Source organism: Typopeltis vanoorti, chromosome 21 (assembly GCF_054136105.1).
Source record: "Typopeltis vanoorti isolate ZY-2024b chromosome 21, IOZ_Tvanoo_1.0, whole genome shotgun sequence".
NCBI lineage: Eukaryota > Metazoa > Arthropoda > Arachnida > Uropygi > Thelyphonidae > Typopeltis > Typopeltis vanoorti.
The window spans coordinates 34,880,613-34,897,149 of record NC_143569.1 but is presented as its reverse complement, the minus strand read 5'-3'; the positions used below and the strand labels follow the sequence as shown (position 1 = coordinate 34,897,149).

The window sequence follows — 16,537 nt, the reverse complement described above, 5'->3', positions numbered from 1 at the left end:
AATTTGTATCTTGGTTCTGCGATGGTAAATTCCTTTATTCATATAAGAATTTATAAACAGCTTTTTTTTTCTTTTTTTTTTTTTTTTGGATGACTTACTATCATAAAATGTTTTCCCCACTTGAGCAACAATTGCTTTAAACATTTTGGTCGCCCGAAAAAAAAATCGACAACAAACTTTTGTAAATTCCGTGCACTTTCATACTAATTTCTTATAAACAAATGTCATCTTTCTTTAAAACTCTGTGCAATTTGGAAGTTTTCAATCAATAAACATTTTATTGGGGACTAATCTACACCGCTAATAACCACCCAAGTTCTAGTCGAAACAATGGGCCGCATACGAGTATGCGATAGATGTGTTACGCGCATCAACTACTCTTAGCTCTGAATAGGTATTTGCTTAAAAATAAAGGGTGAATATCATTATATCATTAGAATCTGGATATTTTTGCATCTACAGTTTCCGGTTTTTGATGGATTCACCTTTATGATGCTCTCAGAAAAAGCAAAATTTATTGGTATTTGTTGAAATAAATGAAACAAGAGCATTCTGATTTGTGATCGGTGGTCGTGTAGCGAAGCCGAATGGCAAATGGACACTTCGTATGAGGATTTGAACCTCATATGGCACGGACGTTTCTGAAAGTGTATTTTGGATTGAGATGGATTAGTTAGAAAATCTACAGGGGCCGTGTATTATTTCTATTAACTGCGAATGTTCTCCAGCCGTTGTGTATTAAATATTTTGCAGGGTGGAAAAAAAACAAAACAAAAAAACTTGCCAATTCCGTATGATTAACTTACTTTCATTTGATAAGTACATAAAGATTCCAACTCAGGTTTCTTTCCATAAGGCAAACGTTCTCTCAAGTTTTAAAGCAGTAGATGATTTGTCATGGGGTGTGCAACCACTACCACCTTGCTCATTGAAGGCCTCAAGTGACATGAAAATCTTTCTGTTCTAGAAAAAGGTTCACTGTTTATCTTACTTTTCCTCATCTCATTATTAATTGGAACTGTTATAAATTTGACATTTCGATATGCCTATTAAATATTTTATCTTTTAAAAGGTTCTTATCAGACAGAGAGAGACAGACAGATTGCAAAACTGTCTCAAGTCAATTCTTTAAAATTTTATTGTACCAGTGGGATCCTTGTTAACAGTAACAGGCATTTTTTTTTTTTTTTTGAGGAAGATATCAACTGACAAAGGAACTTAAGATTTAAACATTTCCTATTCAAAGAACGATCGTCCATATCTCCATCCGTGGTATCCATCACTGAAGAGAAGTCAATAGTTGTCAAAGTCTATTGCACTTTTAAAAGAAATACTTTCTTGCAGTTGCATTTTTAGCATATATTATGAATCTAAAAATGCACATTATTATTATTATTATTATTATTATTATTATTATTATTATTATGTGACACCTCCAGGGAGTCCAAACACTCATCGATGGAGAATGTGTCAACACCATCGAACGATCGGTCCCCTTCTAATTACTAACCGAGAAATTTTAAAGGAATTTTAAAGTATCCTGATTTCTTTTGCTCAAAACACACATTATTATTACTACATAATACCCTCATGGAGGACTTGGACTTATTGCAGGAGGCCATTCGACTCTAGAATACATCTACCACACGCTACAAACTATTTATGCTTCTTAATTCTATATAGACAGACAAACCGGCCAGATAATAATCTGGCCGGTTTGTCTGTCTTAGAAGAGAAAAACCTGCTACCTTCATACAAGACTGGATAACTCATCTTCAGTTAAGAGAGTTCGACACTCTTTTTATTTATTTTTAAGCTAGTTTGTGCATATGATTAAAACACAATAGATTCCGTGTTTACTAAAAGGCCCACAGAGACTTCTTTTTTTTAAACACACCTATTCAGGCAATACATGAATGACGTGCATTGCATTAATGAGTTGCATAGTTCACTAGATGACATTTTCACAGAACAATTAAGTTCATAATATGCACATAACGAATAAAAGATTATTCTTTTAAAAACTGTACATTGACGAAATTAATTTTTTAATTTAATCTCTAAACATATACTCAGTGATTGAAGTGTAGGGTCAGTGACATGGCTACAATTTCTGGTGCCTGTAAGAATAAGCTATTGTTCTGTAGAGCTTTTGGAGGACCTCACCTAGATTTTCGGAACTTCACATTGCGGGGCGCCGAGGCACTGTAGCAATGCTAGTGTTTAGGATCTTTTTTTTTTTTTTTTTTTTTTTTTTTTTTAAAGTAGCGTCACACTGACCTTTTTTTGACAGTTCTTGCCTTATTCAAACACTGAATATAATTAATGCAATATATCCTTCATTATTAAAAGAAATTTTAAAGAGCTTTTGCCAAAGCACACTTCTACATACAGACACACATGCAGTAGGCTTAATTACCCAGTACATTGAGGGTAATTCTTCCTTGATCTTGTCCAAACTGATTTTTCACTAGGCATACGTATACTCCACTGTCACTCTGTTGACTTGCCCGTATTACCAATTCTGTCTGTTCTCCTTTCGAAGTTTTTTTCTGCAAGGTTTCGAATCTACAAAATAAAATGCTCAGCTATAAAACTACTACCTCTTGTTATTATTAAAGTGCCATTCAAGCCAAAAATAATAATAAGTGTTTCACGTGACAAAATATAATTCCAATAATTATAAAACACCCTCCCCCCACCCTTCGAAACTAGATATTCAGGTATGCTTTGTTTACCTGTGATTACAGTATTTGAAAAACTACCTGTTAGATAGAATATAAACAATATCAATGGTATCATATAATCTTATTAACTTTTCTTCGCATATATTATTAAATTTAGTGGCATAATCGAAAGTATTTTTGTTTCTAACAAAATTTAGCTTGTTTTTAACGAGTATTTAAAACTTTGTCTTGTAATAAGTCGCTAAAATACACGCATTTTAGCCACAACAGTTAAGCTGTTAGGATCTATTCGTTTCTGTCATCAGTGCAGAGGCGTAGCTAGGGAGGAGCGGAGGGAGCGGTCCATCCCGGGTGGCACTTTGAACCTTTTGAACTTTTGCAGTTAATTCTAAAATACAGTCTCGAGAACTCATTCCCAAATATTGTAATACTACTGCGAATTTTCCTCACAATTGCTGTAAGTGCTGCTAATTGTGATAGGAGTTTTTCTAAATAAAATTTATTAAGAATTACCTACATTACTATGAAATAGACTTCGCCAATGTCATCGAGGATTTTGCTAACAGAAAAGCAAGAAAAATAACATTTTATAATGTTGAAATTAAAGTTTTACTTCAAAATAAACATAGTGTTTTAATTTATTTCTCTATACTTCGTTTTGACTTTTTGTAGTATTTTTGGTGTGCATTGAGAGGGGGTGGCAAACTCAGGGACCGCCACGGGCGACAAAAGCTCTAGCTACACCACTGCATCAGCCTGAAACCGTTTGCAATTTTAGTTGCCTGAAAACAGACAAATAATTTGTACCTCTATTTCTCCTTATATTAGTTTGTAGTATATTTAAATAATAACAACTTAAACAGTAATAATAACAACATTAATAATGATAATTTTAATATCGCTCTATTATACCATTAATCATTACAATTTATATGTAATGAATTATATACATAGGAATTTAAACACACACACACACACACACACACAAAGTGTGTGTGTGTGTGTGTGTGTGTGTGTGTGTGTGTGTGTGTGTGTGTGTGTGTGTGTGTGTGTGTGTGTGTGTGTGTGTGTGTGTGTGTTTTCAGCATGCTAAATGGGCCCTGAGACCTTTTGATAACTCACCAAATTTGTTAATGTACTTGTCACTTGGTTTATTGTTTTTAATATGCTTAATATGGAAAGCAGAGTAAGGATAATCAGAAATTCTTTTATAAAGCGTTGAAGAGTGTGAGAGAAGGAATGGCCGCCAAAATTCATTAAGATAGAAAAATTCTGACAAGTCAAGAAGGTAATATATGGAAATACTTTTCAAGACTGCTCCAGTATGCACTATTCAGGAACTGCTAAAAAACAAGAAGAGGAAATGGACGTGGCTATTCAAAAAATGAAAAGCGGAAAATTACGAGAGCATTACAAGATGGTTTCTTGGAAAGCTTAGCACGTTTAATAACACCGTTATAGTATATTTCGCAGTATATTTAAACCGTTGTTTAAATATACACATCGCTATTGTCACAAATCAACAGCGGTGTTAAGACACGGATGCATCCTCCACTGTTATTTTTTTACAATGAAGGATAATATCATCAAGACCTGCAGAGTAAAACCCAAACCATTTCCGATAAAACCTGTGCAATTCTCAGAATTTGCTTTGCCAATAGTATGGCGCTTAGCAAAATCAGAGAGAGAGAGAGAGAGAGAGAGAAGACTAATATAATTTAAATATCTGGAACGATGACATGCTGAAAAGGAATATGAGATTTAGTCAAAGCAAGACAAAAACTATGATTGTAGCTCGGGAAAAAAGAACACATAATTAAGCAGATAAAATTCTAGAATAAGTAACCAGTATGGAATACTTACAAGCAATTATTAATGAAAAAGAAAAATCTTAGAAGAGTTCATCAGCAGGAAAACATTAAAAAAATAGAAATTTAAGTAAAAAGGAATTAGTGGGAGAACAAACCTGTCTGTTTACGTTCTAGTAATAACTTATACCTGTGAGTCATAGACATTAATGACCAAACAGTCCAGCCAGTTGCAAGCCAATTAAATGGGATTTCTCACGAATATATATATAAGGTAAAACCAGAAGAGACGGGAAAGAAACGAAACCATAAGAACAAGTTTAGGAGTCAAGACCACTTAAAACAGTTATATAAGAAACAAGATGGTTTGGACATGCTCACAGAATGAAGGAAAAGATATACAAAGAAAGCTCGGCAAGCATATTCACACAAGAAAAAGCCCCTGAGGAAGGCCCTACAGGAGAGGAGAGAATCCAAAATACGATAAAAGCGAGAGAGGATGGCCAGAGATCAAAAGATGTTTGTTTTAACTCTACAGTATCAGGTAGAAATACTTAATAAGTAAGCAAAATGTTTAGCAGATTTTAAAAATTTTGCTCACTTAACTGATTGAATTAATTTCGGAGATGCAAATGACTGAACTACAAAATACGACATTCCTTCGCATAAGATGTTTTCACAATCATGGGAAACATACCTGAATCCCACCACCATCAAGGGTTTAAAAATTGCATACAATATTCGTTGCTTTTGGCCTGATTAAATGCAAATCAGTTTACAGAAATAAAATGGTGAAGTCCATTATTGTGGTTAGTTGTTTATACAGGTGTCATGCAGAATTACTGACAATAACAAAATGATATATTACATTAACTAACGGTAATGGAATTAAGAGGTTTTTAATTCAAAGATAAAAAAAAAAGGTTTTTTTTTCTTCTTCTTCTTCTTTTTGACAAAGTGAGACACACATGCACAACGCTGTAATGAGGATCTTATTCTGTGGGCCGCTAAAATTTATTCCTACTTCAAATGGTGCAGTGTTGCTTTTGATTTGATCAAGTGTAGTTGCCTGCTACTGCGCTGAAAAAAATTCAGCACAGCATAATTACTATTATTCCATACTTGGCATAAACATTTGTTAGAAATTAGTTTTGTGTTGAGGAATTAATAGAAACAGTAACTAGGCAGTAGGTGGGGGTCGGATAGAATCGATATGGAAAACCTTTTAACGTATCACCCGTTAATCCATTTGTTGTGTCAGCAGCGAACCGCGTAATTCCAGTCTGCTGTGAGAATGCTGTGGCTTAGAAAATATAAGATTTATTTCGTGCAGAAGTTAAAAGTAAATGACAAACATAAGCGGAGTAAGTTCGCAGTAGAATTGTTATTGCGGATGGATGATGAGAGCACGTTTCTCGATTTGCCAGAAACGCGGAGTAGTAAGGTACACAGATTCAACTGTTCAATTGGAAAGTTTTGAAAAATCAGTACATTGTGATGAAACAAAAGTGTGATGCTTATTATTATATTAATCGTTATTATATTTCTTTTTCAAGTGAATTTCACCCACAAAAGATTGTAAATAAACATATAGTATATTACTCTGAGTACCGTGGATGACCTAATGGTTACTCTATCTAGAAACTAACTACTATAGCCAGTAAATAGTAATTTTGATATCTGTCTAGTACCAAGGGCGCACATCCACCGTAAGCTACTAAAGATGATTTTGTACATTTAAATTATCCCCGCATACTTGAAAGAAATCGAACTCAGGTTTAGATAATTATAAAAAAAAAAAAAAAAAAAAAAAAAAAAGGATCGTAGTTACGTTTACAAATTAAAAAAAAAAAAAAAAATGACGCAGAATGTATTTTTCAAGACGCATTCTCGTCCTTCGTATACTGCCGCTGATGTCTATAACCAAATAATGTTTTTTCATATGCTTAACAAAATAATTATTACTATTATTTAACATACGTAAAATCCACAAATATCAGTGGAAGAAAAATATTTTAAATTAGAAAAAAGTATGACGATGAGAATGAATAGGTACGCGTCTTATAAAGGTGTAATATACTTAGCTTTTATGATTTAAAATACCTTCTTATCTTCTAATAGCATCATCAGATTGTAATTTTAGGAAGGAGAGAGAGAGAGAATGCCGCAATTTAAAATAATTAGATGATCATTATCAGGAGAGTGTTAATGTGATTTACCTGGATTCGGAATTAACTTCAACTGTTTTATCATTTCTTATCCAAGACACAGCGAAAGGTCGATCACCAGTGATGTCACAGATTAACCTTCCCGTTTCCCCTCTCCGCACAGGAATGGTGGACGAAGACACGGTAACTCGAGGTGAAACTAGAAGATAAAATTAGCGACAATTGTAAACTTATTCAGAATTCTACAAAGAAACATGTGAAAAATATTTTTACTGTGATGCATTAGTTTCGAACTTAAAAAATTCACTTTTTTGATTGGAGAATATTCACAATTTAAATATCAAGTAATAATTTATTAAACTGTTAATTCCAATGCACGCGTATTAAATTAAAAGATCATGTTACGAAGACTACACTTCCATCAATCCACCAACTTCCTAAAATTTCTTTGTTCCAATAAAAGTTCTCTCTTTGCAAAGACAGTTGAGTAAGTTGATATGTTACTGAGATTACAGCTGAAGCAACTAAGCTATGAGGCCAGTGTATTATGTCTCTTAATTGCAAGTGTTCCTCTGGCTGGTTTGTCTGTTTCGTTCCTGTGTGTGTTTCATCCAAGTTTCCGGAAGGAAAAACTCATCCACTTCTGTACGATGGCCAATTCATCTTCAGCTGAAAATTTCTGATAAAGAGATTTTCAGGTGAAGATGAGCATTAGGCTGGCTGAAATGGCAGCCGAATCAACTAAAACTGTGCGACCAGTATATATCACGTATGTTAATTCCGTGTATTTTACGGTCATTCTGCACGATGGAAAACCGTATTAGCTCTATGTGAGATCGGTTATCGCAAAGGCAGGGTGGCTGTAAAGAAATTCAGTGTAAAGAAAGTAACTGGAATAGAGATGTTACTAATAATGCTGAAGTCAAGGAGGGAACAAGTCCAAGATTACATTAGGTTCAACGAAAGCTCTCGAGGGAATCCATCTGGTTTTTTCCGACAGAGCACGTAAATCCAGTGGCATCTCCGAATTGTAACAAGTAATTTCTAAAAGACATGTTTTGAAATGACTTTTTACTGGCCGAGGCTGGTCAGAGGAGGCAAAGAAGACTTTTTTTTCTTCCATAAAAAGGGAATCCATCACTTCTTACCCACTCAAATTTCATTATATATTATTATTATTATGTGACGCCTCCAGGGAGTCCAAAGACTCATCCCGGGAGAGTGTGCCGACAGCATCAAACGATTGATCCCCTTCCAACTACTAACCGCACTCAAACTTGTTTTAACTTTTTGCGTGAGCCATTAGTAGCAGAGGCTCTATCAATCGACCAACCTTTGCTGGCTTAATATCACATATTCTTTATTGATGGCTATATTCAGTATTATGATAGATAAGACCAGGATTATTGTTAGGGTATATGACGATTCTTAGGCAAGCACTATTTTGCCTCTCCTAAATTGAAGAAAAATAGGTATAATTAAAAACAAAACACTGTTTTCATAGCGAGATGTATTTTTGCGGAATTTTTGTCGTCCTCCGAACTTGCCGCTCCTAGATTACCATCGTTGGGTATGACGGCCCCATAACTCGTATATACGCTTTTATTAACATTGAGCATATACTGACAGTTATGGTCGGCTTTTGATTATTAAGATCCAAGACGGCAAGCGAGTTGTAAAAACAGGAACCAAAAAAAAAAAAAAAAATCATGCGATTAATCAAAAATAACATTAATTCCAGGAATGTAGTCTTCATCCCCCCCACCCTCCACACACCCACAAGAGAGAGAGAGAGAGAGAGAGAGAGACCGGCCACACATCTTGAAAGTCAACAATATCAAAGTTGCATTCGGTCTGTTATATAGGATCGCATCCCCACTCCAATTGCCGAAACCACAGCACGCAAACCAAGAAATGTACAAAAGATTGTATGTTTGTGTGTGTGTGTGTGTGTGTGCACGCTCTCGTATTAGTTACGTTGGCCTGATAGGCAGATCGGGAGAATTTTTTTAGCGGAACATACGAGTATGGTCTGAAAAGTTCTCGGCCTCGACCATAGGTGGCTAAACTATCGGCATGATTTTTTTTTCTAAGTTGGTACATCTTTCATAAGCATACATGTGAAATTGCAAGTCATTCTATCAAGTAGTTTGTTTTATAGAGCTGTCTGAAGCTAAAGTGTTGTCTTAAAATTGATAAAATTGAGTATCGTGCGGTTTTAAATTCTTTGTAAAAGAAGGTTTAACGCCTAAAGAAATTCATTCGAAGTTCATAAAAGTTTATGGGCGCTCCTCTCCTTCGTTTTTGACAATTAAGAAATGGCCTGTCGAGTTTAAACGTGGCAGTACCAGCCTTGAAAATGATCCCCGTGAAGGACGTCCAAAAAGTGTAACAACACCAGCAATCATTGATCAAGCGCACGATATGGTATTGGATGACCAGCGAGTCAAAGTGCGTGAAACTGCGGAGACTATAGGCATTTCAAAAGAATGTGTAGGATATATTTTGCATGAAGAATTGCAAATGGAAAAGTTTTGCGCAAGATGGGTGCCTCGCTTGCTCACAGCAGATCAAAAACGCACTCGCTTTATTGCTATGGATGAGACTTGGATTCACCATTACACACCAGAAACCAAAAAGCAGTCAAAACAGTGGACAGAACCCGGTTGTTCAGCGCCAAAAAAGATAAAGTCGGTTCCATCAGTAGGAAAGGTCATGGCATCGGCGTTTTGGGATGCTAAAGGCATTTTGTTTATTAATTATCTTGAAAAGAGTAACACAATAACCGGAGAATATCATTTCAATCTTTTAACCAGACTAGACGAAAAAATTCATGAGAAAAGACCCGTTTGCAGAAGAAAAAAATCATCTTTCATCAGGACAATGCACCTGTCTACAGAGGTGGTTTGGCAATGGGAAAATTAAGGGATCTGCACTATGATTTGTTGGAACATCCATCCTATTTCCCAGATTTGGCTCCCCCTGACTTCTATCTCTTCCCAAAACTAAAACTCTTCCTTGCCGGTCAGCGTTTTTCTTCGAATGAAAAGATGATTGCAGCTATAGAGGGGAATTTTGCAGATCTTACTGAGAACCACTACAGGGACGGGATAATTGCGCTGGAGCATCGCTGGAATAAATATATTAGTCTTAAGGGAGATTATATCGAAAAATAAAAATAATTTTGAAATTATAAATTCGTTTTTCAGGTTAGTTAGGGTTTAAAAAATATAAAAGGAGTTGAAAAAAGTAAGGACATACTGGCTTCGCTTTGGCTCAATCCATATTATTATTATTATATGGATTGAAATAATAAACATACATATCTTAGGAGTTATGTGTGAAAATTCATATAAGCAGCAGCAGTGGCGCACCCAGGGAGGGGGACAAGCCCCCCCCCCCAAAAAAAAAGAAAAAGTTAAAAAAACACTAGAAAATTTTCCAAAATACTTTTCCTAATTAAAATTCATTTTTTATTTATGTTGTGTCATCGCTTCTATTTCTATACTACTTATAATTAGGGGTCGCATAAGGAGAGAGAACCCTATAGCAGTGTTTCTCAACCTATCTATGATCCGCGAAGATGGGACAGGTGGTCCATAGGTTTAAATTAACCAAATAAATCTATATATTTTAATTATCCAAACAAACAAATTAAAATTGAATGAGAAAGTAAAAATTATTATTAAAATAAAATGAATACTTAAAAAAATAGCGACAGAATGTACATTCCATTAACATTCTGCCACTATTTTAATTTGTAGCGGCAGAATAACAAGTAATAAAAGAGGGATGAAGTGAAAAACAATATGGTTTTATTGCTTCCACCTTCCCTTGCTGTTTTGTCAGATTTGAAGCGAACATGTGTTATCCACATGACCACATTTCAAACAATTGTTTGTTGTTTACTGATTTTTATTGTTGAAGGTTTTCCTCCTTCAACCAAGGCTCAATATATCTTCAGAAGTGCTAAGTGATACTTAGACAAAATGTGTTGTGAATTAACTCCAGTATTTATATATTTTTCGGAAATCGCGCGAAAAGCAAGCTGACAATTGAGTTGAAATGCTAACTCTCTTCAACCGAATTCCAATAATATGTGAAACTGCCATAACAGCATTCACTATAAATAGTGAATATATATACAGCATAGTTTCTGTATGAGGGGACATGTGATTTATTAATTAGTGTCGTTTTTATCCCAGTTGTCTCTAATTGCACTATTTGTTGAGAAATATATTACACAGACTGCTTGTACCTTATTCACTGACATAAAAAAAGTACTTGTTTTTCTTGCCTCTGTAATATAGTGGCTATTGGGGGAGGGCGTGTTGTTTACCGCGGGAGCAAGTTACTATCGCCCTGCTCTGAACGTGTTTCAGCTTTTTTTTTTCATTTGCGAAATATATGCGAAACTTTTTAATTTCTGTTTTCGAAAAGTAAAATCAGGGGTGAGAGTTATATGCGAGTAAGTATGGTATTTCAATTATGGATAAGTACACTGATACCTTCTTTAAACGGAAAAATATCTCGGATGACAGTGATAATACAAAACGAGTTTGTAATGACAGTTTGTGTGTAGTTTCTGAAGAAAAAGAGATCTGTAACGAATCCACAGAAACACAGAATTCCCATCAGTTGCGATGCGATAATATTAATACGCTTAACGAAAGGAAAGATTTGCTGACTTGGTGGACACCTGACCAGTGGATCGCATTTAAAGGTAAATACAGTTGGTTATTTTGCAGGAACATTTTTCTGTTTTGCGACTTTTCTCCCTTTACGGCAATTATGCTATATTATTGTGTTATTATTCAACAATTGTTTACAGTTTTGGATGTGTATATAAAGTCAATATCAACAGTAGTCTGATTACGAACGCGTGATGAAAGGGACGGAGAGGTTTGGCGCTTCCCCAGATAGTATTCAAAAGGTAAATACAATTGGTTATTTTGTATAGGGCCCCGAAACTTATTAGTTTAGAATTTAACCACTGAGAAAGGGTTTGTGTCCACTCAAAACTCTGAAACAGAGGAAACATTTTCCGAATAACTTTTTATAAGAAATTTCTGCGATTTCACGATCCATTTCAGGCCTTTCGTTATCGAAAAAGGAGCAGCTAATTTGAACTTTCAAGTGACAGTGGGCTTAAAATGCAATTCCGTGATCCTGGTTTGGCTCGATTCTGGATCTCGCCTTCAGTGAGAAGTGAATTTCCCGAATTATTTGAAGAAGTCGAAAATCGTCATGCAGTTTTCTACAACCTATCTTTGCGAGAAACGATTTTCATCGCTCCTTCAAATAAAAACAAAATATAGAATTCGTCTTAGTGTGTGCGCCGATCTTCGACTGAAGTTGACCAATATTGAGCCAGATAACCAGCAACTCTGCAGAGGCCGAGAAGCTGAACCATCTCATTAAAAGTAAATAGTGACATAATTATATCATATTATTTATTTGTTTAATAAAAATTAAAACTTAGTTTTAATTTTTATCCACAAAATTTAATTTTTTATCTATATATCCGGCCTGGTTGACCGACTCTCCAGCCAAAAGGCTGTGAGTTCGAATCCCGCAGTGGGCATGGATGTTTGTGATTGTCTGTGAAAATACTAGTGGTCGGAGGTAGACAGCGTTGGTGTAGATGATGATGATGATTGTAGTTGTGGTTGGTGAAGAAGGAGAGTTGTAGATTAGGTGCCCTTCCTCGATGTGTCTTTGGACTACCTGGAGGTGTTATGTAATAATGATATCGACAAGCTTTATATGTTCATTGTGCATCACATAGTTTGAATTTGGCACTTGGAAATGCTATATCTGTGACAAATAAGAAATTGAATTGTCATAATTGAAAAGGCACACAATTTCTTCAATACCCCTAAAAGACAGGACGTCCTTGTTGTTTATAATATTAATATCTTTATTTAGCTTGCAAAAAATATTTGTGCACCTTACCATGGTCTAAAATAATGCAAAAATCTGACAGTGACTTCTTAATTGCCCTAAATTTTGTTGATGTTGTGGCTCAATTAAATACCGTTCGTGAAACGCCAGATTCTTCATTTAAAGATATTTACGATGAAGCATGTATAAAAGCCAATAATTTTAATATTGACATTAAAAAGACAAGAACTTCAGTCACTTCATCAAAACAAACATTAAGGTCCAATGTTCCAGCCGATTCTGTAGAAGTGTATTTCAGGAGAACTATTTCATTCCATTTATTGACCAAATATTGACTCAACTTCATGAACGTTTCACTCGGCACCGCAACATTTTGAAATATTTTTTTTTCTCTTCTACCAAATGGAAAAGATGCTCCAACAGCAAGTGCAATGGAAGATTTTCGTCAATTATGTGAATTTTATGCAGTTGATTTGCCTTGTACAAATCCAGCAATTTTGAACGCCGAATTCAAGTTGTGGTATAAGAAATTTGAAAAACCGTTTGCAATAGCTCCAGGCAAAAATGCCGTTGATGCAGTTGCAGAGTGTGACAAAATGATATATCCTAACATCTATAACTTATTAAAAATATTTGCAACGCTTCCGGTAACAACATGCGTCAGTGAAAGGTCATTTTCTAACTTACGCCTTTTAAAAAGCTATTTAAGATCTACTATGACACAATCACGATTGAACGGACTGGCTTTGCTATATATATACACATAGAGAGAGATTAATGTAACCACGACTGAAATAATTCAAGAGCTTTGTAAAAATAAAAGGAAACTTGATTTTATTCTTTAAATAAATTTTTATAATCACCTAATGAATTTTATTGAATGAATGAAATTTAACGAATTTTAGTTGAACGGATAAAAATATTTTTAATGCAAATTCATTGTATTAAAAATATTTTTATCGATTTAACTCCCCCCCCCAGATTAAATCCTGGGTGCGCCACTGAGCAGCAGATTTATCGCGCAACTCTTCTTCGGACTCACAATTGACCCGTCTCTAAAAAACGCTTCAAATGTCATCTACGAAACAGAACCTTTACAAGTGCTTTTTAACTAACGTAGTCAAAACGGTAGCTTTTCATCCATCAAAACAGCAAATCTGCCAGAGAACAAACATATGCAGTTAAGAGACTTAATAATAAATGAATTTGCAACCATGTTTGGATAACGGTTTAAGTAACTGAGGATACAACCAGTGTATGTATGCCAGTTAACTGCGTGTGCTGGTCCAATGGTCTGTTGCGCGGGATGAAAATCAAGTGCACCGTTGTATGAGAACTCATTATAAGGGATATTCGCTCCCTACGCGAGTTTCGAAACCAGGCTTTTTCCAGCTACAAAATCAAGGCATTATTACAAACACCACTTCAGTTTCTAAAAAGAACTTAGGATACAAAATACATTAAATGCATAAGATCTCTAATCTTACGCGTGGATTATATGTTAGTCCGCTACAAAGTAATTAATGAATTCGAGCTGTACTGGGTATTCTCTATTGTTTGTGTTAACTGACATGTAAATTAAGTTATTCAATTTGTAATCACTTATTTATAGTTTCCCGAAGAAGAAACTGATTACAGAATCGGAGTAATTTAAATAACATATATATTAGTTAAATACCATGTCTTTACTTTAAAAAACCTGAACAACAACCACAAGAATCATTAAAATGTTACTGATTAAAAATATTCACAAGCCTCAAACTCTTAAGATTTTAATAATTCAGAATTAAAAATACAATCGATTTTTTTTTTTTTTGCTTGTTTCATTTCTAAACATAATAAAACTGAAATGTAACAATGGATTTAGCATTTTCTGCAAAGAAAACTAATTACTTGTATGAGAATATCGTTTCAGGAGGGGGGGGGGGGGGAAGCTATTTTACTGAACTCACTGGTATCGCAAGAATACCAACTGCTAAAATTATCCATTTGTGCTATGCACGTATCTATTTTAGTTTGAGGTCAAATTTTAAAGAAAGAGTCATAACCTTAAATGAAAACTTTTCTGGATTGATTTATGAAAAAAAAAATATTCTTGATACATTCATTTATGAAGTGCTCTATTATATTCAACTCGAAACATCCTCTAATAAATAAATAAATAAATAAAAAACACTTTACATTAGCAAGAAAATAAAGAAAAACCTACTATGAACGTCGAAATGGATATCTTTCACCAGTCCTTGCCCGATTCCATTTTCTATGTGACATCTGTATACTCCTCTATCTGACTGCTGGACTGAAGAGATGGACAGAGATCCATTGGAGGAGAGTGTCACTCGCGAATCGCTTCTAATAACACTGAATTCCTTTCCATCTAAGAAGGAAGGAAAACCAAGAAAAGGGGGGGGGGAAGAAAAACACTGATTTGTAAATTCTGTGCGAGTTTAAACTTAACAAAGACTGGAATAGAAAAATGCGGTTATTACTACTTGTCTAATAAAAGTTAAAAAAAAAAGTAAAACAAATATAAATATAGTAAATAATTTCATTCGTCTTTATTTGAATATGTTTTTAAGATATTCTGAAAACCAATCTAAAATACAAGTCATTGATTATTTTGCATGTCACATAAATTTAGGTTATAGGACAACGTGCTGACTGTTTTAAGTTCTAGCACTAATTACGTAATAATTAAATATGTTAGTATAATATAATTTGAATTAATGTAGGAAAAAAACTATCACTTTAACGAAAAATTTGCACTTTTATGACGGACTACGCAAATAAAATAAAATAAGATCTGCGCAAAGAAAGTTCACTTGGCGCTAGAAGTGGCGAGTATAACAAAGACTTACGATACAAAATAAAGAACCGTCCAAAATATTCATTTTGAAATGAATCAAGGGAGTTAAACAACCAAAGGTGTTGATTCAAAAGAAAATGCCTATCACTTAAACGAAGGTTACAAGTTTAAGATGATGCAAAAAGACCATGAAGGAATATCATGTAACATTAAAAATGTCTGTAACAAATGATTAAACACGTTTTATAAACATTGCAGATGCTAAAATGGTCTTATGCAAAGAGACTAGATTCTGCTTAAACTTAGTTACAGTTTGTTTAGAAACTTTATTTTCATTTATAAAATACATTTATATGGTAGTCTAATTTGCATGTTAATTATTTCAATAATTATTACGAGTATAACCGGGTAAAGAGAAGTCTATTGATATTCACTCTTGGAGAACCTGAAGTTGTAATCCTTCGGGAATATTTCATGATCGAACTGAAGTAGATGTAATGAAAGATGTATGGGAATAACAAGTTTGATAAGCCAGTAATAGGAAATTCTGAAGAGAGTCCATTGATACATGTAGTGAACAACTTGAGAGAAAAACTGACAATCGAATGACAAAAGGTGGAAGGAAGACTATAAGATGGCAATCTGTTGAGAATTCATGGATGCCAAACCCTATAAAATATCTTGGAAATGTCAAGCAAAGCACACATGATTCTCCGAATCTTTCCATAGCATGTATCCAGAGGTGGATGATGATGCAGATCTGTTGTGAATATTGATTGACGAAATCAGTATTGGTGGCGACTGATTAGTTAGTTCTTCAGATGTCGAAGAAGTTTTCTGTTGATAACATTATCCATTACATTAGATATTTGGAAATGAAAGGGGTTTCTACAAATAAGGTTAATTCAAAATTATTGGAAATCAGCAATGTCTTACTTCAGAACGTTAGCAACTTAATGAATCAGTAAAAGCGGTGAAAAATATTACTTTTTTGGGGAAAAAAATCCCACGATGTCATAATGTGCACTGTGTGTGTGTGTGTGTGATCATAATAATGATTATCAATTACGATAATCATTATGATAATCACACATAGTATATGTTACTTACGAGAAATTATACTGTTATTTTAATAAATTAATAATTCTACATATGTCGTAGCCA

General features: G+C 34.4%; 1 protein-coding gene across 1 annotated transcript in view; it reads right to left on the bottom strand.

Moving 5' to 3' along the window:
* Positions 1-16,537, bottom strand: part of LOC150094731 (cell adhesion molecule Dscam1-like) — a 158,163-nt gene that overhangs the window by 100,979 nt on the left and 40,647 nt on the right. Inside the window, exons 4-6 of the mRNA XM_090411652.1 lie at positions 14,777-14,944; positions 6,715-6,862; positions 2,420-2,568 (exon numbers count right to left, since the gene is read on the bottom strand). Coding sequence (XP_090267778.1) covers positions 2,420-2,568; positions 6,715-6,862; positions 14,777-14,944 — 465 coding nt within the window. The remainder of the gene's footprint in view (positions 1-2,419; positions 2,569-6,714; positions 6,863-14,776; positions 14,945-16,537) is intronic.